Source organism: Dreissena polymorpha, chromosome 3 (genome assembly GCF_020536995.1).
Source record: "Dreissena polymorpha isolate Duluth1 chromosome 3, UMN_Dpol_1.0, whole genome shotgun sequence".
Classification (NCBI taxonomy): domain Eukaryota; kingdom Metazoa; phylum Mollusca; class Bivalvia; order Myida; family Dreissenidae; genus Dreissena; species Dreissena polymorpha.
In genome coordinates this window covers 140,432,290-140,455,121 of record NC_068357.1, presented here as the reverse complement: position 1 = coordinate 140,455,121, position 22,832 = coordinate 140,432,290, and the positions used below count along the sequence as shown (strand labels likewise).

General features: G+C 36.6%; 1 protein-coding gene and 1 long non-coding RNA gene across 5 annotated transcripts; both read left to right on the top strand.

Moving 5' to 3' along the window:
• The first annotated feature begins 1,037 nt into the window (after positions 1 to 1,037).
• Positions 1,038 to 12,992, top strand: LOC127871690 (uncharacterized). 3 transcript variants are annotated; one of them, XM_052414818.1, is made up of 6 exons: positions 1,081 to 1,819; positions 2,576 to 2,705; positions 3,831 to 3,982; positions 7,861 to 7,894; positions 8,784 to 8,921; positions 9,957 to 12,992. In XM_052414818.1, the coding sequence occupies exons 2-6, from the start codon at positions 2,697 to 2,699 to the stop codon at positions 10,050 to 10,052; spliced, it is 429 nt and encodes a 142-aa protein (XP_052270778.1). In that variant the 5' UTR covers positions 1,081 to 1,819; positions 2,576 to 2,696; the 3' UTR covers positions 10,053 to 12,992. The 3 variants fall into 3 exon arrangements, 1 of the variants encoding a protein (XP_052270778.1); XR_008045510.1 differs by lacking the exon at positions 9,957 to 12,992 and having other exon boundaries at positions 2,576 to 2,731; positions 8,784 to 9,474; XR_008045509.1 differs by lacking the exons at positions 1,081 to 1,819; positions 9,957 to 12,992 and adding an exon at positions 1,038 to 1,072 and having other exon boundaries at positions 2,576 to 3,982; positions 8,784 to 9,468.
• A 123-nt stretch (positions 12,993 to 13,115) lies between these two features.
• On the top strand, positions 13,116 to 16,179 carry LOC127871691 (uncharacterized). 2 transcript variants are annotated; one of them, XR_008045512.1, is made up of 2 exons: positions 13,116 to 13,613; positions 14,059 to 16,179. It is a non-coding gene; the product is annotated as an uncharacterized LOC127871691 (long non-coding RNA). The 2 variants fall into 2 exon arrangements; XR_008045511.1 differs by having other exon boundaries at positions 13,914 to 16,179.
• Positions 16,180 to 22,832: the final 6,653 nt, after the last annotated feature.

The following is a 22,832-nucleotide window of genomic DNA, read 5'->3' as shown; positions in this document are numbered from 1 at the left end:
TGGTTTCACAATAGACACTATAAATTTCATAATACAATTTTAAACCAAAAAACCGCAAGTTTGTATACAGGGAATTTAGTTTAAAGCATCTACACGATATCAAATGTTCACGTGTACAAATCCGGTAAGTATTTTGTTTTCAATGTAAAATGTTATCTCAACGTTGAATGGCATATACACACTTGGAGACTTTTCTAACGCAACACTGATCAAACTTGAATATCTCAGCAATGAGTTAAGATTTGTATTTAACATCGCACATGTGATCATTTGACTATATTCTATGCGAGATTACGATAAAATCATTCATCCGTGACAATCGGGCGCTTTTGAACGTCGGGTAGGTGCGGTTTCATCTTTGTGCACGTGGAAATGGTGAAACGCGATATCATTCTAATGTTATTTCAATTTCTTCATTTTAGGTGGGTTGATACACCAGGCCCCGTGTTCACAAAACATTTTTGAAATCGAAAATCAATTTTGCTTGTCATTGAAAATGAATTTCCATTGTAGTTGATAGGCAAAAATGCATATCGATGTCAGTTAAAATCGATTTTTGATTGCAAAATGGTTTTGTGAACACGGGGCCAGGAAAACATAACATTAATTTAAAAATCAATATGTCTTGTATAAAAATTCAGGAGCGCAACCGTGCAATCAGCATGTTGCAGGTTACCTTGCCCAATTGCTCAAGCATCCGATCGTCACGGATGATTGATTTTATCGTTTGCTTGCACAAACTGTAGTCAAAAAAATTACATGTACAATTTTAAATTAAAATATACACTTATAACTGATATGTTTAAGTTTGAAAAATGTTGCGTTACAGCGTTCTAGATAACAGAGCGACTCTGGTCCCTGGCCGTCTTTACCTTATATGGTAATCATAACCATATATGTCACAACACAAACATCTATAAATAAACGTTATGAATGAGTGTAATATGACCATATATGAAGAAAGCGTAATCAAATAACGTGCGAGGGGTACCGAATGGAGAAACAAGAAAAAACATCGTTGGAATAACCTCCCCTTTTGATTGCCCACGAGCTTTCAAACGGTTGTGATCCGGTATTGTATACGTTAGTGACATTGTTTTGAGATCAAGAAGTCATTTCGGCGCTTATATATTTCAGTTTTGTTTTTTAACTTGCAATAGCTATCTTTTAATTGTGATTTGGTGTATTTCGACGTTGTAAAGTGTATAATTCAAAGTGGCATTCATTTTCGCGACCTAGTCCTAGTAACTCGGTGTGAGTGAACGAAGGATTTGTGTTTACTTTTCACCTTAAGTTCAACTGTGTGTTTTATTACCCATTTTGTGATCTATTAAAAACACGTGCTTCGCGCATTTGGACACTTACAGTGTGTTTTACACTAGTGCAATAATTGACGCTTTTGATGTGTTTATAGTGACTGTGTGATACATTGTATTTGCATTGATTGAACACTAGCTGAAATAATTCGCGTTCAGAATAAATCTGAACGCTGAAACTCCGGTCTGCAAAAACCATAACGAAAAATAAATACAATACTATTATATCAATATGCTTAAAATTGCAAAATAACATTACCAACTCATAAAGTTTTAGTTAATTAGTCCATTTTACCTCAAATAGCGTCGATTTAAAGTTAAAAGGCATAATTTGTTTCAGTTAAACTTCTGCTTAAATCGCAATACAATCACTGACCTCTCGCCATGTTATGAAATATTTAAATATCAACCAATCAGAAGAAGGCATTACGGTGTAATACGCTGCGTTATCGATTAAAATCTACCTGCCGTATACAGCGGGCACAGCGATTGGAATTGAAAATGTGAGTAGTGTGTTGATTTAAATTGGTCAGGCGTGCAAAATTGAAAGAGTCATTACATAATTCTTACGGAACATTATTGAGAAATGAATTATCTACACAGGTATGTAAATATTATTGCAATCCGTTGATATTAACTGTCTGATATCGGTGCTTGAATGTTGCGCACCAAATTCCTTGCGCATCAATATAGACAAAGAAGGAAAACTCTCGCTATTAAAAAGATAGAGTGGACTATTGACGCCAAGAGTCTGCCAAAGCAAAAATCATCAAAAGACTCTTAGGCGGCAATTTATATTGACTAGATTGAACACTTACCAGTGGATTGCAATTTTGAGTGACACTTTAATACTAATTATTAAAAAACAGGTGCTTCGCGCATTTGGACACATTCAGTGTGTTACACACTAGTGCAATAATTGACACTTTTGACATGTTCATAGTGATATTTGCACTGAACACTGACCAGTGTATTGCAATTTTGACACTTATTGATTATTGAAAACTAGTGCTTTTTAACTTGTGTGACCTTTATTTTTATTAAAGCGTGATTGATCTGTTTTGTACATATTCTTTTTGTGTAGTTAGATACACATAAGACAAGTTTAGTCGTCCTTATTAGTCTTGTTGCAATAGTATCGTTAAGGTAGTATTTGGGTTGTTAAGACTTGTCTTTTTATAATTAGTAGATTTATTACGCAGGCTCTTTGAACAGGATGCAGCGTTGTGTCAGGAATCATTTTCCTTTTATTTTTTTAGGTGCCCAAGACAGGAGAAAAGTGAACCGTATTGCTGGGGACTCCAATGCTCATCGGATTAAGGATATTCTTCCTGACGATATAGCTGTCAAATGCCTGCCAATCTCTGATGAGAATATGTAATGACAATGGTATAGAACAGTAATTACAGTTTCAGGTTTGTTTCTATTAATGGTATCACATGTACACATTTTTCTAAACGTTAAAACGAAATGATTAATGAAATAAACAAAAGGTTACCGTTTAAACGGTATCCATATGTCAGTTATAAAAGCGTCATTGACATCGCATTTCCAAACTGAAAGTAATGATTATTTCCAGAAGTTATATTCAGATCATAACCCATTTGGGCAATGACGTCATATTAAAACCAACTGTTCTTGCCGTTGTTGAGTCATTGGGTACACATTTTCTACTTACATGCCGTAGTATTTTATAACAAAGACAAATAAATATTGATCCCACATTTCTTCAATAAGACTACACCTGTGTAAAATTTTTATTGTTTTCTACCTAACAAGATGTACATAAAAACGAGTATCTGTTTATTAAATTAAAAATGAATGCGGATGAATAAATGTCGGGAAAATTTCCTCATGCACGTTGTGCTGACGCACGTCAAATGTTCAAGACAATTCGGGGAATGATCATGCAACAAATAGCTGGAAAATTTTCCCGAGCACTTTGTGCCGACGTGTGTCAAATATTCAAGACGTCTAGGTCGTACATGGTGTTTTGTTATGTTTACGCTGTTGTGAATAAGGGCCATCTGGCACACATGATACAAATGTATACCAGTCTTTTTTTAACAGCTTTTAATAAGTTTTGCAACATTGTAACGTAATGAACTAAAATGGATTATGTTGATATCAACAGTCGTTTAAATGTTTACTGTTTTTGTAAACATTTTTGAGAAAACACGAAACGCCACCATTTAAACGTGATACTCAAAGTTTCTATAAATGTATATTTTTTCATTTCTTTATACTTAAACAGTTCAAATGTCAAGTCCTAAGCTCCGTATGATTACAGTATTTGTCATCAATGTAAAGTTAAACTTATTATGCTGATGTGAAATGATTGGCATCATTGCGTTTTCTAACTAATTTGCATGGTTATATATTTTATTTAAGCGTGTGGAATATTTTACAGATTGTAGGGAATTGTAATTGCAAACTTTTCATTTTAATCTTGAGGCAAAAGCATGCATTTTCCTTGTGTATTCATTCATGTATATTTGTGATTTATTTACACAGACATTCGCCAACTCTGTTTTCAAATGTGCCAAATTTTCTTGTGATCGTTTTCGCCATGCATTGTTGAGAGACTTGCGGAAGATGGATGTTCAACAGCTGTATCTTCATCTAGGCTCAAATGACATTCTTACGAATGAAGCGGTGTTTTACCGGTACATATACAATTATAAAAAAAAGCTTTGATATTTAAATTTAATGTAGTTGTTTCCCATAACTATATAAATTTGCAAAACTAACATTTTACATGGTTTATTCCTCAATGAGTCATTGAAACTTGCAATCATTTTAGAAGTGTTATCTAGTTTCTAATTTATAAATAAAGCATTTCACAATATTTTCTATTATCCATGTTAATTTGACATTTTATGCTCCCCCAAAAAATTTGAGGGGGAGCATATAGTCGCCGCTTCGTCAGTCCGTCTGTCCGTCCGTGAACAATTTTTGTATTTCTCAGCAACTAAAGACCGGAATTCAATGAAACTTAATGGGAAGCTTCACTATTAAGAGGAAATGTGCATATTATCAGCGGGTTCTGGTCGGATGATTTGTCACAGAGTTATGGCCCTTTTAAATTTTCTATTAACTGTACATATAGTGCAATTCTTGTCAGGGCTATTTCTCAGCAATTAATGACTGGAATTCAATGAAACTTTATGGGAAGATTGACTACCAAGAGGAGATGTGCATATTATCAGCGGGTTCTGGTCGGATGATTTTTCACAGAGTTATGGCCCTTTGAAATTTTCCATTTACTGTACATATAGTGCAATTCTTGTCCGGGCTATTTCTCAGCAACTAATGACTGGAATTCAATGAAACTTTATGGGAAGCATCACTACCAAGAGGAGATGTGCATATTATCAGCGGGTTCTGGTCGGATGATTTTTCACAGAGTTATGGCCCTTTGAAATTTTCCATTGTACATATTGAGCAATTCTTGTCCGAGCAATTTCTCAGCAACTTATTACGGGAATTCAATGAAACTTTATGGGAAGCTTCACTACCAACAGGAGATGTGCATATTATCAGCCGGTTCTCGTCAGATGATTTTCCACAGAGTTATGGCCATTTGAAATTTTCCATTGTACATATAGTGCAATTCTTGTCCGAGCTATTTCTCAGCAACTTATTACATGAATTCAATGAAATTTTATGGGAAGCTTCACTACCAACAGGAGATGTGCATATTATAAGCCGGTTATGGTCGGATGATTTTTCACAGAGTTATGGTCCTTTGAAATTTTCTATAAACTGTACATATAGTGCAATTCTTGTCCGGGCTATTTCTCCCCAACTACTGACTGGAATACAATGAAGCTTTATGGGAAGCTTAACTACATTGTACCTTGAGGAGATGCGCATGTTATTAGTGGGTTCTGGTTAGATGATTTATTTACAGAGTTATGGCCCTTTGAAATTTTTAAGTTACTAAACCATCCATTGTATTATTTTGTCCAAAGTTATGCCCCTCAAGACGTTTCCTTTTATCTGAATATATAGTGCAATATTGTGACAAAAAAACCTTTGTGGAGCATCACCCGTCTCAAATGGTTTCTTGTTTCATTATTTGCTGTCTACAATTAATTTTACATGAAATAGCAAATGTTTTATTTATGCGCATAATATTAACAATATAATTGAACATATTTGTTTTTGTAACTATTTTGATAGGTAAGTCAGTCTGCAAAGAAAAAGAACACATTTGTATATATTTTACTCCACATTTTTTATGCCCCCTTTCGAAGAAAAGTGGGTATATAGTTTTCGCACTGTCTGTCTGTCTGTCACACTTTTCTTGTCCGCTCTCTAATTCAAATAGTTTTCATCTGATCTTTACCAAACTTGGTCAGAAGTTGTATCTAGGCAATATCTAGGTCAAGCTCGAATATGGGCCATGCCGGGTCAAAAACTAGACCATGGGGTCACTTAGTGCATTTTAAGGTTTAAGCATGGTGTCTGCTCTCTAATTGAAGTAGTTTTCATCTGATCTTTACCAAACTTGGTCAGAAGTTGAATCAAGACAACATCTAGGTCATGTTCGAATATGGGTCATGCCGGGTCAAAAACTAGGTCACAGGGTCACTTAGTGCATTTCAAGGATTAAGTATGGTGTCTGCTCTCTAGTTTGGGACTTATTTTGCATTTCTGGATTAACTTTTTTTATGCCGCCGAAGGAGGGCATATAGTGATCGCACTGTCCTTCTGTCTGTTTGTCTGATGTCTGTCTGTCTGTCCGTCCGTCACACTTTGTGTTTAGGTTTCGAAAAATGCTTATAACTTCTTTTGTCGCTTCAGATGTAACATTCATATTTGATAGGCATGTGTACATGGACAAGGCCTTTCCATACGCACACAAATTTTTACCCCATGACCTTGACCTTAGGGTCCGTGTTTAGGGTTCAAAAAATGCATTTAGATTTCGAAAAATGCTCATAATTTCTATCAAAGCATTTATTGGGGGCATACGTCATCCTATGGAGACAGATCTTGTTTAACAATTTAATTAAAAATAATATGTTGTCAACATGAAGTGTATATATGCAAGATCACATTCCCAGTGACAACAACTCTTTAATTGTTGACTGTATTTTAGCTGGACTATTATATATGAAATATATATAGTGGAGCTATCCTACTCACCCCGGCGTTTCCGTGAACGTGCATATGTTAAAGTTTGCGTACTACTTCAAATATTTTCAATGTCCATTGACATATTGCTTTCATATTTTGCATACTTGTTTACCAACATGATCCCAACCTATAAACAAGAGCAGACCACTGTATCAAGCATTTTGACAGAATTATTGCCCCTTTTATACTTAGAATATGCATATTATTGATAAATCTATGTTAAATTGTGCGTACTACCCCAAATATTTCCTATGTCCTTTAACATATTGCTTTTATATATTGCATACTTGTTTACCAACATGACCTTTAACCTACAAACAAGAGCAGACCACTTAATCAAGCATTTTGATAGAATTACGGCCCCTTTTATACTCAGAATATGCATATTATTGATAAATCTATGTTAAAGTTTGCGTACTACCCCAAATATTTCCTATGTCCTTTGACATATTGCTATTATATTTTGCATACTTGTTTACCAACATGACCCCAACCTATAAACAAGATTAGACCACTGAATCAAGCATTTTGATAGAACTATGGCCCCTTTTTTACTTTGAGAATTGGACATTTTGCTTTAATTCACATAACTTCTTTATTTATGATAAGATTTTATTAATACTTTGACAAAACAACACTTACCTGAATACCACAATGGATTCCACCCGTGCAATACCAGTGCTCCAGCTAGGCCTAAATCGAAGGGCGCCCCGCCCTGCCCTCCCGAACCTCCGCCCTGACCTTCCTAGGGCCCCCCCTGCCCTTAAAAAAAAAAAAAAAAAAAAATTTTTTTTTTTTTTTACATATGATGATTAATAAATCTCTTATTAAAATACATTGTAATTAATTTATTCCTCATTGTAGTAATTAAATTTGAATTGTTTAATGACAATGGGAATAATTTATTCTTACAATTATTGATAACAAATAAATTAACATGCATGAGGAAGCATTCTAGAAATGCCCGCGCGCTCGAAAGTGCCCTTTTGACAAAATACTGCACGTCCAAAGTGCCCTTTTGACAAAAAATCCCCCTGCCCTTTTCAAATCCTAGCTTCAGCACTGCAATACCCCACGCCCCAACCCAGAATCCCTGCCCCCCCCCCCAAATTTTTTGTTTTCCTTTTTTTATTTTTGAAAGATGATCAGATCATCTAATAAATGACCACACCCCACGTTATACCCCCCTCTCAACCCCCCTACCCCCTCCCCAAATTATTTTTTTTTTTTCCTTTTTTTATTTTTGAAAGATCATCTAATAAATTATTGAATATGAACAATTTCCCCATGATGGCTTACGTTATACTGTCAAGCACTCGAATAGTCGAGCGCGCTGTCCTCTGACAGCTCTTGTTATCTATTTTTATTAATGAAAATGATTGTATTGAAATAATTTCAGAGATGTAGCTGACTTGTGCGATTTGGTGCATCAGGTCAGTCCAGACACTGAGGTTGTCTTTTGCAAAGTTTTCTGAATAAAATACATTGAATTTAGTGGTTTGATAAAAATAGAAAATGCCCAGAGCCAGTAGCACTGACACTTGCAGTGTGATATAAGAAATGGCAAAAATATTTTGAACCTTCTCCCATAACAGATATCTCCCTGTTAGCTAACAAACGTTTTTTTGACTGATAGTTCAGTCACATAAATGTGAGGGGACTGTCAGGATGTTTTTTTTTAAATAATAATTATTGATTAAGTGATAAGAAAATATTGAAATTGTGTTCATTGTTATTTGAACTAACTTTAAGAAAGTATTGAAATTGTGTACATTGTTATTTGAACTAACTTGCTTACATTACGTGCATTTCAAGGATTTATGTATGGTGTCCGCTCTCTAGTTTGGGACTTATTTTGCATTTCTGGATTAACTTTTTTTATGCCGCCGAAGGAGGGCATATAGTGATCGCACTGTCCTGTCTGTTTGTCTGATGTCTGTCTGTCCGTCACACTTTGTGTTTAGGTTTCGAAAAATGCTCATAACTTCTTTTGTCGCTTCAGATGTAACATTCATATTTGATATGCATGTGTATATGGACAAGGCCTTTCCTTACCCACACAAACTTTTACCCCATGACCTTGACCTTAGGGTCCGCGTTTAGGGTTCGAAAAATGCTCATAATTTCTATCAAAGCATTTATTGGGGGCATACGTCATCCTATGGAGACAGCTCTTGTTTAACAATTTAATTGAAAATAATATATATGTTTTCTTATCTAAGTTAATGTCAAAGTTCTTGTTTAGTAGGTATTTATTGGTTAAAATGATGAAAAATAAATGTTAAATATATTTTTATGTTTCACAAAATTTTATATTTAAAGGAGGCGCACAATCGGTGTCCAGAATGCAGGGTTGTTTGCTCCAACGAAGACGCTTTGCTGAGCCACTTTTGCAGTCGCCACATCAAGCAACCAGAGACTGGAAAAGAGAGTAAAATTAAGCTGATAGGCTCACCAATGGTATGACTTTAAATCACTAACTTGTGTATGCTTGACAAGCATTTTATGTACAAATAAAGTAACAAAAAAAGGAGGTCAACACATGCACTTTCCCATATAATGCTTTCTGTATCTTTTAGCAACTAATGACACGATTTTGTGTTGACATACTCAATATGGTAGTTATAGCCCTATATAACTGGTATGTTCATTTTAGTTAATCTTTATATTTTAATTAAACCTGTTTGTTTTAGCTAGATTGCTTGAAAAACACAACCAGGATTATTTTTATGCCCCCGGATCGAAAGATCGGGGGTATATTGTTTTTGGCCTGTCTGTCATTGTATGTGTCCGTGTGTGTGTGTGTGTGTGTGTGTCCCAAAACTTTAACCAAAACTTTAACCTTCATCATAACCTTTGCAATATTGAACATAGCAACTTGATTTTTGGCATGCATGTGTATCTCATGGAGCTGCACATTTTGAGTGGTGAAAGGTCAAAGTCAAGGTCATCCTTCAAGGTCAAAGGTCAAAAAATATAATTCAAAAACTTTAACCAAAACTTTAACCTTCTTCATAACTTTTGCAATATTGAACGTAGCAACTTGATATTTGGCATGCATGTGTATCTCATGCAGCTGCACATTTTGAGTGGTGAAAGATCAAGGTCATCCTTCAAGGTCAAAGGTAAAAAAAAAAAATCAAAGTGGCGCATTAGGGGGCATTGTGTTTCTGACAACCACATTTCTTGTTAGCATTGTCTTACCCCTGTTACATGCAATGTACATGTGGCTTATTAAATTGGAAACCCTGGTTTGCATGAGAATATTTTGCAAAACATAGTTGAAAAAACATACATGTATACAAACTTAGTCATTACTGTTAGTATAATGAGCACCTCTATTTCTGAATATTTTGATTGGATGGTTATGGGCCTTTATGCGTGTGTCACATTTATGTATGTGAAAGTGTGTAATTAGACAAAAGAACATATATTTTTTTTATTTTTTGGGTAACAATCACTTATTTTAGAGTTATTTATAAGTAAATCTTACAGATTGCATCTGCTTATCATGAACTCAACGAAGTCAGCTCAAGGAAGTGGAAGGCATGCTTGGAAAATAGAAGTTTCCATTATGAAGGCAAATTTTAGTATATTTCAAATTTGTTACCAAATGAAGTGACAAGATCTTGAATGAAAATTTGATTGAACATTTGTTATCTGTCAAGAGAAACAGTTTAAAGCGAATGAATTAAGTATTGCCTATTGTCTATAAGTTAATTGTGTGACCTGAACCCTGTAAGGGATATTACTTATTTTTATACGCCGGTTTTGAAAAAACGGGACGTATTATAGTTTCACCCTTGGCGGGCGGCGGCGTCCATAACAGTGTCCACTCTCTAATTCAAATAGTTTTCATCCGATCTTCACCAAACTTGGTCAGAAGTTGTATCTAGACAATATCTAGGTCAAGTTCGAATATGGGTCATGCCAGGTCAAAAACTAGGTCACGGGGTCACTTAGTGCATTTGAAGGATTTAGCAGTGGTGGCTCTCTAATTGGAGTAGTTTTCATCTAATCTTTACCAAATTTGGTCATAAGTTGTGTGTAAATGATATATAGGTCAAGTTCAAATATGGGTTATGCCGGGTCAAAAACTAGGTCGCGAGGTCACTTAGAGCATTTCATGCATTTCGCATGGTGTCTGCTCTCTAATTGAAATAGTTTTCATCCAAACTTCACAAACTTTGGTCAGAAGTTTTATCTAGACAATATATAAGTCAAGTTCAATTATGGGTCATGCCGGGTCAAAAACAAGGTCAGGGGTTCACTTAGTACATTTCAAGGATTAAGCATGGTGTCCGCTCTCAAATTGAAGTAGTTATCATCCGATCTTCACCAAATTTGGTCAGAAATTGTGTCAAAATGTTATCTAGGTCAAGTTCAAATATGGGTCACGCCAGGTCAAAAACTAGGTCACGAGGTTACTTAGTGCATTTCAAGCATTTAGCACGGTGTCCACTCTCTTATTGAAGTAGTTTTCATCTGATCTTCAACAAATGTGGTCAGAAGTTGTATCTAGACAATATCTAGTTCAAGTTCAAATATGGGTCATGCTGGGTCAAAAACTAGTTCACAGGGTGCATGTTGGTGATTGAAACCCAGGACCTGTAAGTGCTTCTTAATATTTGCAACAAATGACAAATCATGTTAAGTTTTTGAAACATCTGTTTTTTGTTCAGTTAAAGGACATATTGAACTCACTAATTGCTAAGTTAACTTAGATGCATCAAGTTTTTATTGATGATTTCTACTTTCTGTTGAATCATTATCCTTGCCAAAGCCAGAGAGATATAGTGTTGGCGTTTTCCATCGGTCAGTCTGTCAGTCCATCCATCTGTTTGTTACAAACATTTTAGGGCTTCATATCATGAATTTAATAAGATTTCAACATGGAAAAATAAGTGTATGCCATATTCATACAATAGTGCAAATTTACTTTTTTTCTTTCTTTTTAGATTAGTTATTAACAGAAGAACAGAACAGTAACATACTTTTATTACATTAACAGAGGCTCTGATTAGATGTGTATCTGCGTAAAGTACTCATAGAAAATATCAATATATAGATAAATAAAACAAAAATAGAGTTAAACAAATCATGGTGAAATCCACAATACACACCAAGAGCTATTAGTAGGCTTATCTACATTGACTTATTTCACAGTAAATCTCTTTTTTTTGGCCTTTTCATTAACATTTTCAATCAAAAATAACATTTGTGAAAAACTTAGTCAATGATTATAACTAAAGTTAAATATGTGTACACTGTAAGTTAATTGACTTTGGCTTCCAATCTGCAGTTTACAAAGTTGCTTGTTATAGGAGTATTCGTGCAAATGGATATCCTGCAAGGAAGACTTCCACTCCATAGGACAGCAAGATGCACATATCATCTCTCATGTGGTTCAAGAGAAATGCTGTAGATGGGGAGACTGTACCAAAGTCCTGAGCTTTAATAGTCTTGAAATCCATGCACTTAAACATCTCTATGATGTGAGTTTAGTACTGTGTATGAACTGGTGTTACTTCATTTTCTGCATATCTTTATCTCAGTCTTCTCTAGTGTTGATGGTCAAATACATATTGTCTGCCAGTTTTTTTCCCCCAATACTGCCGTTCATCGTTTGCTTGCATCAAGAGTTTTAAAAGAAATTAAAACTCATTTTTTTAGTTAGAATCTTATGAAAGACTTAAATGGCCATGTTTAATACAATTGTATAACAACATATACGAGCTAAAAAAATAGTTGGAATAATTAATGTATATATGAACATAACAAATTTACTTAAAATCATAGGTCTTGTTTTTGTCTGCCATTATAAGAACCAGAACATATTTCGGACATTCGAGGATTGACTTGCTGTGTTAGAGGATCATCAGGTGACGGAAGAAACCAGGCTTTTTTCGACTCAATGTTGATGAAACCTGATCGACATGCTCATCTTGGTTGAGTAAGCCTGGGTTAAGTGTGTCCAAAAAGTAGGTAACCTGGTGAAATCTTAGGAAAACATTGTAACCAGATCCAGGTTTATTTGACTGACAGACCGATGGACAGTGGGTCAACCGTAAATCCCTTAATGTGAAAACGGTAGGGACAAAATAAATATCACATTGCTCTTCTGAGTTCATTTGTAAACCAAGTTTTATCACAAAATTAAAATGGTCAATGTATTATTTTGTGTATTTAAAAATTATGTGAATATTAAGTTTCATGAAATCTTACTGAGTTTTCTCAATTTAAGCTACTATTCGGACATGGACTGACGGACAAATGGGCAACAATGTCGCAATTTGTATACCAAGTTTTATAAGAATTGTTTCATAAAAGTAACCAATGTGTCTGTTCTATGTCAAGGTAACTACTAGGATGAAATACACAAAAAGATTTTGGTTCACAATAGGGTAGGCTCCGCGTGCCGTGAACCGGGCAACAGCTTTTGTCATTTAACATTTGTGTTATAATGGCATAAGCTGGCAGATACCCTTTAACTTTAACGATGTTTTCCGATAATTTCTCGGAAAATACAATCTAGCAATTTTTAGCCGGATTTTTTTCGAAAAAATCTCGGCTTATAGATTGATGTTGTCGGGCGGGCGGGCGGGGTGGCGGCGTGCTCGAAAATGTTAAAGTTCTTATTTCATGGTGGTATAACTTTGGTATGCTTGGACCTAGAGTCTTCAAACTTGACATGAAGGTTGGCCAGGATTAACAGATGACCACTGGTCATTTCAAGGTCATTCATTTGAAGGTCAAGGTCACTGTGACCTTCAATATAAAAAATGTTAAAGTTGTTATAACTTTGGTATGCTTGGACCTAGAGTCTTGAAACTTGACATGAAGGTTGGCCATAACTAGTTAGTAACCACTGGTCATTTCAAGGTCATTCATTTGAAGGTCAAGGTCACTGTGACCTTGAATGTAAAAATGTTAAAATGTTAAAGTTCTTATTTCATGGTATAACTTTGGTATGCTTGGACCTAGAGTCTTCAAACTTGACATGAAGGTTGGCCAGGATTAACAGATGACCACTGGTCATTTCAAGGTCATTCATTTGAAGGTCAAGGTCACTGTGACCTTCAATATAAAAAATGTTAAAGTTGTTATAACTTTGGTATGCTTTGACCTAGAGTCTTGAAACTTGACATGAAGGTTGGCCATAACTAGTTAGTAACCACTGGTCATTTCAAGGTCATTCATTTGAAGGTCAAGGTCACTGTGACCTTGAATGTAAAAATGTTAAAGTTCTTATTTCATGGTATAACTTTGGTATGCTTGGACCTAGAGTCTTCAAACTTGACATGAAGGTTGGCCAGGATTAACAGATGACCACTGGTCATTTCAAGGTCATTCATTTGAAGGTGAAGGTCACTGTGACCTTCAATATAAAAATGTTAAAGTTGTTATAACTTTGGTATGCTTGGACCTAGAGTCTTGAAACTTGACATGAAGGTTGGCCAGAACTAGTAAGTAACCACTGGACATTTCAAGGTCATTCATTTGAAGGTCAAGGTCACTGTGACCTTGAATGTAAAAATGTTAAAGTTGTTATAACTTTGGTATGCTTGGACCTAGAGTCTTGAAACTTGACATGAAGGTTGGCCAGAACTAGTAAGTAACCACTGGACATTTCAAGGTCATTCATTTGAAGGTCAAGGTCACTGTGACCTTGAATGTAAAAATGTTAAAGTTCTTATTTCATGTTATAACTTTGGTATGCTTGTACCTAGAGTCTTCAAACTTGAAATAAAGATTGGCCAGTACTAGAAGATGACCACTGGTCATTTCAATGTCATTCATTTGAAGGTCAAGGTCACTGTGACCTTAAATGTTAAAATGTTAAAATTGTTATAACTTTGGTATGCTTGGACATAGAGTCTCAAACTTGACATGAAGGTTTGCAAGCACACTTAGATGACCACTGGTCATTTCAAGGTCATTCATTCTAAGGTCAAGGTCACTGTGACCTTGAATGTAAAAATGTTAAAGTTCTTATAACTTTGGTAGGTAAAAATGTTAAAGTTCTTATTCCATGTTATAACTTTGGTATGCTTGTACCTAGAGTCTTCAAACTTGACATAAAGGTTGGCCAGTACTAGAAGATCACCACTGCTCATTTCAATGTCATTCATTTGAAGGTCAAGGTCACTGTGACCTTCAATGTTAAAATGTTAAACATAGGTTTGCTCATGCCTTGAAAAGTACTTACATTTCATTTTGACCTTTGAACAATATTTCAGTAATTTAAGTATTGCATTGACAAAAACACGAAAGGTACTTTCCTGTCATTTAAATCAAAAATCCGGCTTCAATGCGGTCATCTCCGACCGCGGAACTCTTGTTAGTTAATTTAGATTACTAAAAATTAATATTATATTTATGCCCCCCTTGGAAGAAGAGGGGTATATTGTTTTGCACATGTCAGTTGGTTGGTCCGTCCGTCCACCAGATGGTTTCCTGATGATAACTCAAGAACGCTTTGGCCTAGGATCATGAAACTTCATAGGTTTATTGATCTCGAAATAGTAAAATGGTTTCCGGATGATAACTCTAGAACGCTTACGCCTAGGATCATGAAACTTCATAGGTACATTGATGATGACTCGCAGATGACCTCTATTGATTTTCAGGTCACTAAGTCAAAGGTCAAGGTCACAGTGACTCGAAATAGAAAAATGGTTTCCGGATGATAACTCATAAATGCTTACGCCTAGGATCATAAAATAAAAAAATCATAGGTATATTGATCATGACTGGCGAATGGTCCCTATTGATTTTCAGGTCACTTGGTCAAAGGTCAAGGTCACAGTGAATCAAAATACTAAAATGGTTTCTGGAAGATAACTCAACAATGCTCACGCCTAAGATCATGAACTTCATAGGAACATTGATCATAACTGGCAGATGACCTCTATTGATTTTCAGGTCACTAGGTCAAAGGTCAAAGTCACAGTGACTCAAAATAGTAAAATGGTTTCCTGATGATAACTCAAGAATGCTTAGGCCTAGCATCATGAAACTTCATGGGTACATTGATCATTACTGGCAGATGACCCCTATTGATTCTCAGGTCACTAGGTCAAAGGTCACAGTGACTCAAAACAGTAAAATGATTTATGGATGATAACTCAAGAATGCTTACGCCTAGGATCATGAAACTTTATAGGAACATTGATCATGACTGGGAGATGACTCCTATTGATTTTCCGGTCACTAGGTCAAAGGTCAATGTCACAGTTACTCGAAACAGTAAAATGGTTTCATGATGATAACTCAAGAATGATTACGCCTAGGACCATGAAACTTCATAGGTACATTGATAATGACTGGCAGATGACCCCCTTCATAGGTACATTGATAATGACTGGTAGAAGACCCCTATTGATTTTCAGGTCACTAGGTCAAAGATTAAGGTCATAGTGACTCAAAACAGTTTAATGGTTTCCTGTTGATAGCTCAAGAATACTTAGGTCTATGATCATGAAACTTCTCAAGTACATTGATCATGACTGGCAGATGACCCCTATTGATTTTCAGGTCACTAGGTCAAAAGTCAAGTTCACAGTGACAAAAACGTTTTCACAATGGCTGCCACTACAACTGACAGCCCATATGGGGGGCATGCATGTTTTACAAACAGCCCTTGTTCTGTGTTAAAATTATGTACACGTCTGCGTTAAATAAATATGTTCACATTTGAAATAAAGCTAAAAATGTGTATTGTTGTTATAAGTAATTTGAACCGAATTGCTCTGTGGGAAGTAAAAGTACTATCAACCAGACCTAAATATGTGGGTAATTAAAGAGCACGAGAAAAGATGAAAATTAAGTTAGCTCAACCATTTTAAGCAATATTACTGGGTCACATTTTTTACGATGCAAAATCTGAAGGGTCCCTAGACTATGATGATTACTTACACGAGGAGTGTCCTATTCATTGCTGCCGCATGATCCTATCAGTAACGCATTAACGCTTGTATCGTTAAAGCAAGTCGTATATTCACGTTTATAAATATTTAAATAGAAAATAAAGGTTTAATTGTCGCATATCCACCGCATGATGTGTTTCTTATAAAGTGCACGTATATTCAAACCGAACAATTTTGTCCTTAGATAAAAATATACTACATGTGATCATATGTGGCCTCACAAGGCTTATTATGAATTTATTATATCGCCATCGCAATGAGATGTAAATAGTTCATACATGCACAGTGTTCTTTCAACACAACCAAATCACACTTATAGTCGCGTCTTGCGAAAATAGGTCTTAATGCGTATGCGGCCAGCGTAAGTCAAACACGGTCTCCGCTATTTCGCAGTGATTGTTGTTAGGTCAAAAACGTGCATGAAGAAGTCCGGATTTCCGCAGTGATTTGGCCAATGCTGTGGGTGATTTCTCTGAAATAAATAATTAAAATATTCTGATTCATTCATTCGGGTCTACAGGCGTGAAATTTCCCCATCATTTAATTGTTTGTTGATAAAGGGTATTTAATATGAAAAGCTTGGTAAGACAGCTACGCCGAACAACCGAACTAGCATTCATTAATTTGATCAAAATATGCTCACAGCAGAATGATTGTGTTTCTTACATGGCTTTTAAAAGAACAGACCATGCAGGCGAGCAGTGAACAATATGATTAGGTTTAGTTGCCCTAACCCTATATACCCTTGGTATGACTTGTGAGTGTTGAACTAATGTGCTACAGCATCACTTAAATACAAACATACGATAGTCATGTATCCCCGCATAATGACATATAGAATATTACTGGGTAGATACCGCTTGGCAAACTTGAGCCTGGGATAGTCGGTTATACCCGCTTTGTGAAATTAGGAATATAACAGGTTTGATATAGCATTAACAGTACGTACTTGGGGGTTATAGGAAATACCCGCTATATGACTATCCTGTATATAACTAAATGACGTCAAAAATACAACTGATGTGATACGGCATTACGTATACGAGCATAGGGTAGTAAGGTATAACTCGCCTCCTACAAAAATGACCTGATTCGATTTGCTTTGAGAGGCCATGTGCCCATTGTGTATTTTCCATACACCTTGAGAAATTTCCATACACCCCGAGTAATCGGTTGAGATATAATAGATACACAGTTAGTAACTGATTGTGTATAGGATATACACAATCAGTTCCCTTCTCGAGCTTCGCTCTCATACACCATCAGTTACAAACAGTGTAACTAATACGGTATTACTTATAACAGCATGGGGTAGTAGTATATACCGCTATATAACTCGCTAGTATAGTACAGGCTTGATACGGCATTACTTATATACGAGCATTGGGTAGTAGGATATATCCGGTATATAGCTCGCTAGTATAGTACTGGCTTGATACGGCATTACTTATATACGAGCATGGGGTAGTAGGATATACCCGCTATATAACTCGCTAGTATAGTACTGGCTTGGTACGGCATTACTTATATACGAGCATGGGGTAGTAGGATATATCCGGTACATGACTCGCTAGTATTGTACTGGCTTGATACGGCATTACTTATATACGAGCATGGGTAGTAGGATATACCCGGTATATAACTCGCTAGTATAGTACTGGCTTGAAACGGCATTACTTATATACGAGCATGGGGTAGTAGGATATACCCGGTATATAACTCGCTAGTATAGTACTGGCTTGATACGGCATTACTTATATACGAGCATGGGGTAGTAGGATATACCCGGTATATGACTCGTTAGTATAGTACCGGCTTGATACGGCATTACTTATATACCAGCATTGGGTAGTAGGATATATCCGGTATATACCTTGCTAGTATAGTACCGGCTGGATACGGCATTACTTATATAAGAGCATGGGGTAGTAGTATATACCCGCTATGACTCTCTAGTATAGTACCGGTTTGATACGGCATTACTTATATACGAGCATTGGGTAGTAGGATATACCCGCTATATAACTCGCTAATATAGTACTGGCTTGATACGGCATTACTTATATATGAGCATGGGGTAGTAGGATATACCCGCTATATAACTCGCTTGTATAGTACCGGTTTGATACGGCATTACTTATATACCAGCATGGGGTTGTAGAATATACCCGGTATACAACTCGCTAGTATGGTACTGGCTTGATACGGCATTACTTATATAAAGGCATGGGGTAGTAGTATATACCCGCTATGGCTCGCTAGTATAGTACTGGCTTGATACGGAATTACTTTTATACGAGCATGGGGTAGTAGGATATACCCGGTATATGACTCGTTAGTATAGTACTGGCTTGATACGGCATTACTTATACGAGCATGGGGTAGTTGGATATACCCGGTATAAGACTCGTTTACCAGCATGGGGTAGTAGGATATACCCGGAACATAACTCGCTAATATAGTACTGGCTTGATACGGCATTACTTATATACCAGCATGGGGTAGTGGGATATACCCGGTACATAACTCGCTAGTATAGTACTGGCTTGATACGGCATTACTAATATACCAGCATGTACCGGCTTGATACGGCATTACTTATATACCAGCATGGGGTTGTAGAATATACCCGGTATACAACTCGCTAGTATGGTACTGGCTTGATACGGCATTACTTATATAAAGGCATGGGGTAGTAGGATATACACGGTATATGACTCGCTAGTATAGTCCTGGGTTGGTACGGCATTACTTACATACGAGCATGGGGTAGTAGTATATACCCGCTATGGCTCGCTAGTATAGTACTGGCTTGATACGGCATTACTTTTATACGAGCATGGGGTAGTAGGATATACCCGGTATATGACTCGTTAGTATAGTACTGGCTTGATACGGCATTACTTATACGAGCATGGGGTAGTTGGATATACCCGGTATAAGACTCGTTTACCAGCATGGGGTAGTAGGATATACCCGGAACATAACTCGCTTATATAGTACTGGCTTGATACGGCATTACTTATATACCAGCATGGGGTAGTAGGATATACCCGGTACATAACTCGCTAGTATAGTACTGGTTTGATACGGCATTACTAATATACCAGCATGGGGTAGTAGGATATACCCGCTATATTACTCGCTAGTATAGTACTGGCTTGATACGGCATTACTTATATACGAACATGGGGTAGTAGGGTATACCCGGTATATGACTCGCTAGTATAGTACTGGCTTGGTACGGCATTACTTATATATAAGCATGGGGTAGTAGTATATACCCGCTATGACTCGCTAGTATAGTACCGGCTTGATACGGCATTACTAATGTACGAGCATGGGGTAGTAGGATATATCCGGTATATGACTCGCTAGTATAGTACTGGCTTGATACGGCATTACTTATATACGAGCATGGGGTAGTAGGATATACTCGCTTTATAACTCGCTAGTATAGTACTGGCTTGATACGGCATTACTTATATACGGGCATGGGTAGTAGGATATATCCGATACATGACTCGCTAGTATAGTACTGGCTTGATACGGCATTACTTATATACGAGCATGGGGTAGTAGTATATACAATGGCTGTTTGTAAAACATGCATGCCCCCCATATGGGCTGTCAGTTGTAGTGGCAGCCATTGTGGGAATACGTTTTTGTCACTGTGACCTTTGACCTAGTGACCTGAAAATCAATAGGGGTCATCTGCCAGTCATGATCAATGTTCCTATGAAGTTTCATGATCCTTAGTTTCATGATCCTAGGCCTAAGCATTCTTGAGTTACCATCTTGAAACCATTTTATTATTTGGAATAACTGTGACCTTGACCTAGTAACCTGAAAATCAAGATGGGTCATCTGCCAGTCATGATCAATGTACCAATGAAGTTTCATGATCCTAGGCCTAAGCGTTCTCAAGTTATCAACCGGAAACCATCTGATGGACCGACCGACATGTGGAAAACAATATACCCCCTCTTCTTCGAAGGGGTGCATAATTAGAGAGCGGACACCATGCTCAAAGTTTAAAACGCACTAAGTGACCCCTTGGCCTAGATTTTGACCCGGCATTACCCATATTCGAACTTGACCTAGACATCATCTAGATACAACATCTGACAAAGTTTGGTGAAGATCGGGTAAAAACAACTTGAATTAGAGAGCGGACACTTAATACGGACCGACAGACAAGACAGGCAGACGGACCGACAAACTTTGTTTGTGGGGGTATAAAAATGTATTAATAATGCTACTGGTATTTCATTTCTGCGTATTTTAGTCTTATATACAATATGTATAGTTTCTATTAAGTGCATTATTCCAATTTGCTATTCATGACACTAACTTCTATGTTATAAACAAATACTTTCAGATCATTTGCTGTTATTTGTAACTGAACGAGCAAAGAAAAAAATCTTACGTTTTGAATAACTAATAAATCCTTCCAACAATAAGCATTTTTCCTTGTGACTTGACTTTCACTGGGAATCAAACCCAGATCTCCGACTTACTTAGTAAGTCGGCATGTTTTCTTTACACCATGAAAGCGATAAGTTGAAGGAAAAAGCTAATCATTATGTACACAAAATATATTTAACGGATAAAATTTTTAGAAGTCTTTTTCCTACAAGTCTGTATTAACCATTTGACCCCCATGGCATGGCCAGTTTTATGCTAACACAATTGTGTTTAGTTTTACTACATTTACACGATGCTATTCTGAATACCAAATATCTATGCAGTCAGATTCATAGATAATTTTCCACTTTATACATATAAGGAAAACAAGATACTACAAAGCAGGGTTAATTAAATTTGGACTTGTTCACATTTTGGCAAAATGACAATTTTCCAAAACAATCAAATTATTGTCATAAGAGAAGTTCAGTATCAATTAGAAGTGAATCGGTGTAGAAATGAAGAAATTATAGTAAAAGGCAATTTTGGGTGGGCGTGGCCTATGTGGGAGGGGCACCCCAGGGTTGGTAATGGGGCCATACATAGTTGAGATTGACCTTATTGTCATAAGAGAGGTTCAGTATTAATTTGAAGTAAATGGGTGAAGAACTTCTAAAGTTATCGAAGGATCCAGAAAAGTGTCAGACTGACAGACACAGAGCGCAAACCATAAGTCCCTCTCCTTTTTTAAGGGTAGGAAACTAACAAGTTTTGATAATAATGTAAAAATAATGGTCAAAACAAGAAACTGATTGAAATACAAAGTTAGGTCGCCCAAAGGGTGTTCTCATTATGTTATATGCACAAACAGGGATTTCAGATATTAAAGGGGTCAGGACCATGGATAATTAATAAACCCTCATGTCAATTTCATGTGAATTGTCAGCATTTAATTCTTACGTTCACCTACCATTACTAACATCAAGAGTGTCTTGGTTTGGGTCAAGCTTTCGTATATTGTTTGGAGGCATAGTGTAATAGCTGTGATATTTTAGGAATAAAATGAACCTAAACACAAAACTGAAGCAAATCTGCACCTTTCTAGGTATATTTTGACCTTGAAGGATGACCTTGACCTTTCACCACTAAAAATGTGCAGCTCCATGAGATACACATGCATGCCAAATATGAAGTTGCTTTCTTCAATATTGCAAAAGTTATGGCAAAATATTAAAGTTGGAGCAAACAAACCAACAGACAGACCAACAGACAGGGCAAAAACAATATGTCCCCCACTATAGTTCATTCCAACGCTCACGGACACTGGAACCCCGGGGAGAGTAGGAAAGCTCCACTATATATATTTCATATATAATAGTTGAGCTAAAAACCCTATTTTACTATGATTCAAGGGCCATAACTCAGGGGTGTCTGGGTCTATTTGGCCCATTATCTAACTTGACCTAGATGTAATTGCCTTACACATTTTCATGAAGTTTGGTGAAGATCTGATGACAATTGCTTGACTTATTGAACGGAAAATAATCCGGACGGACTGACAGACGGACTTACTAACTTACAGACGGACGGATGGACTAACAAACTAAAGGACGGAGCGATTTTAATATGCCCTCAAAATCCCTGGTTCGGGGGCATAAAAACGACATTGTATAAAATGTATTGTATTTCTTAAACTGTATGAACTGTTATATCATACATGCCATACGTCCCGGATTGTCCGGGACAGTCCCGGAAATGAACAACTTGACCCGCTGTCCCGGAAATCTGTCAAATGTCCCCGAATTTACAAAATCCATATATACATGTACCTTACCTTAGGCTTAACTGCACCTCGAATCTGTGTATATATGCAGCGTCTCCATGACAATGCCTACCCGAATAGGCAGACTACGCTACGTGTCAAAATTGATCAATTAACAGGGGTCCTGTTATCATATTGATTGTCTCACGTTCGCTGTCAAACCGAAAAGGCGGCATTGTTTTGGTTGTTAATTGACTTATATCTAGAGCGAAA

Coding starts and splice junctions, on each gene's coding strand:
- LOC127871690 (XM_052414818.1), top strand. Junction 3,983..7,860: donor AATGAAGCGGTGTTTTACCG/GTACATATACAA, acceptor AAATAATTTCAG/AGATGTAGCTGACTTGTGCG. Junction 8,922..9,956: donor AGCTGATAGGCTCACCAATG/GTATGACTTTAA, acceptor TAAATCTTACAG/ATTGCATCTGCTTATCATGA.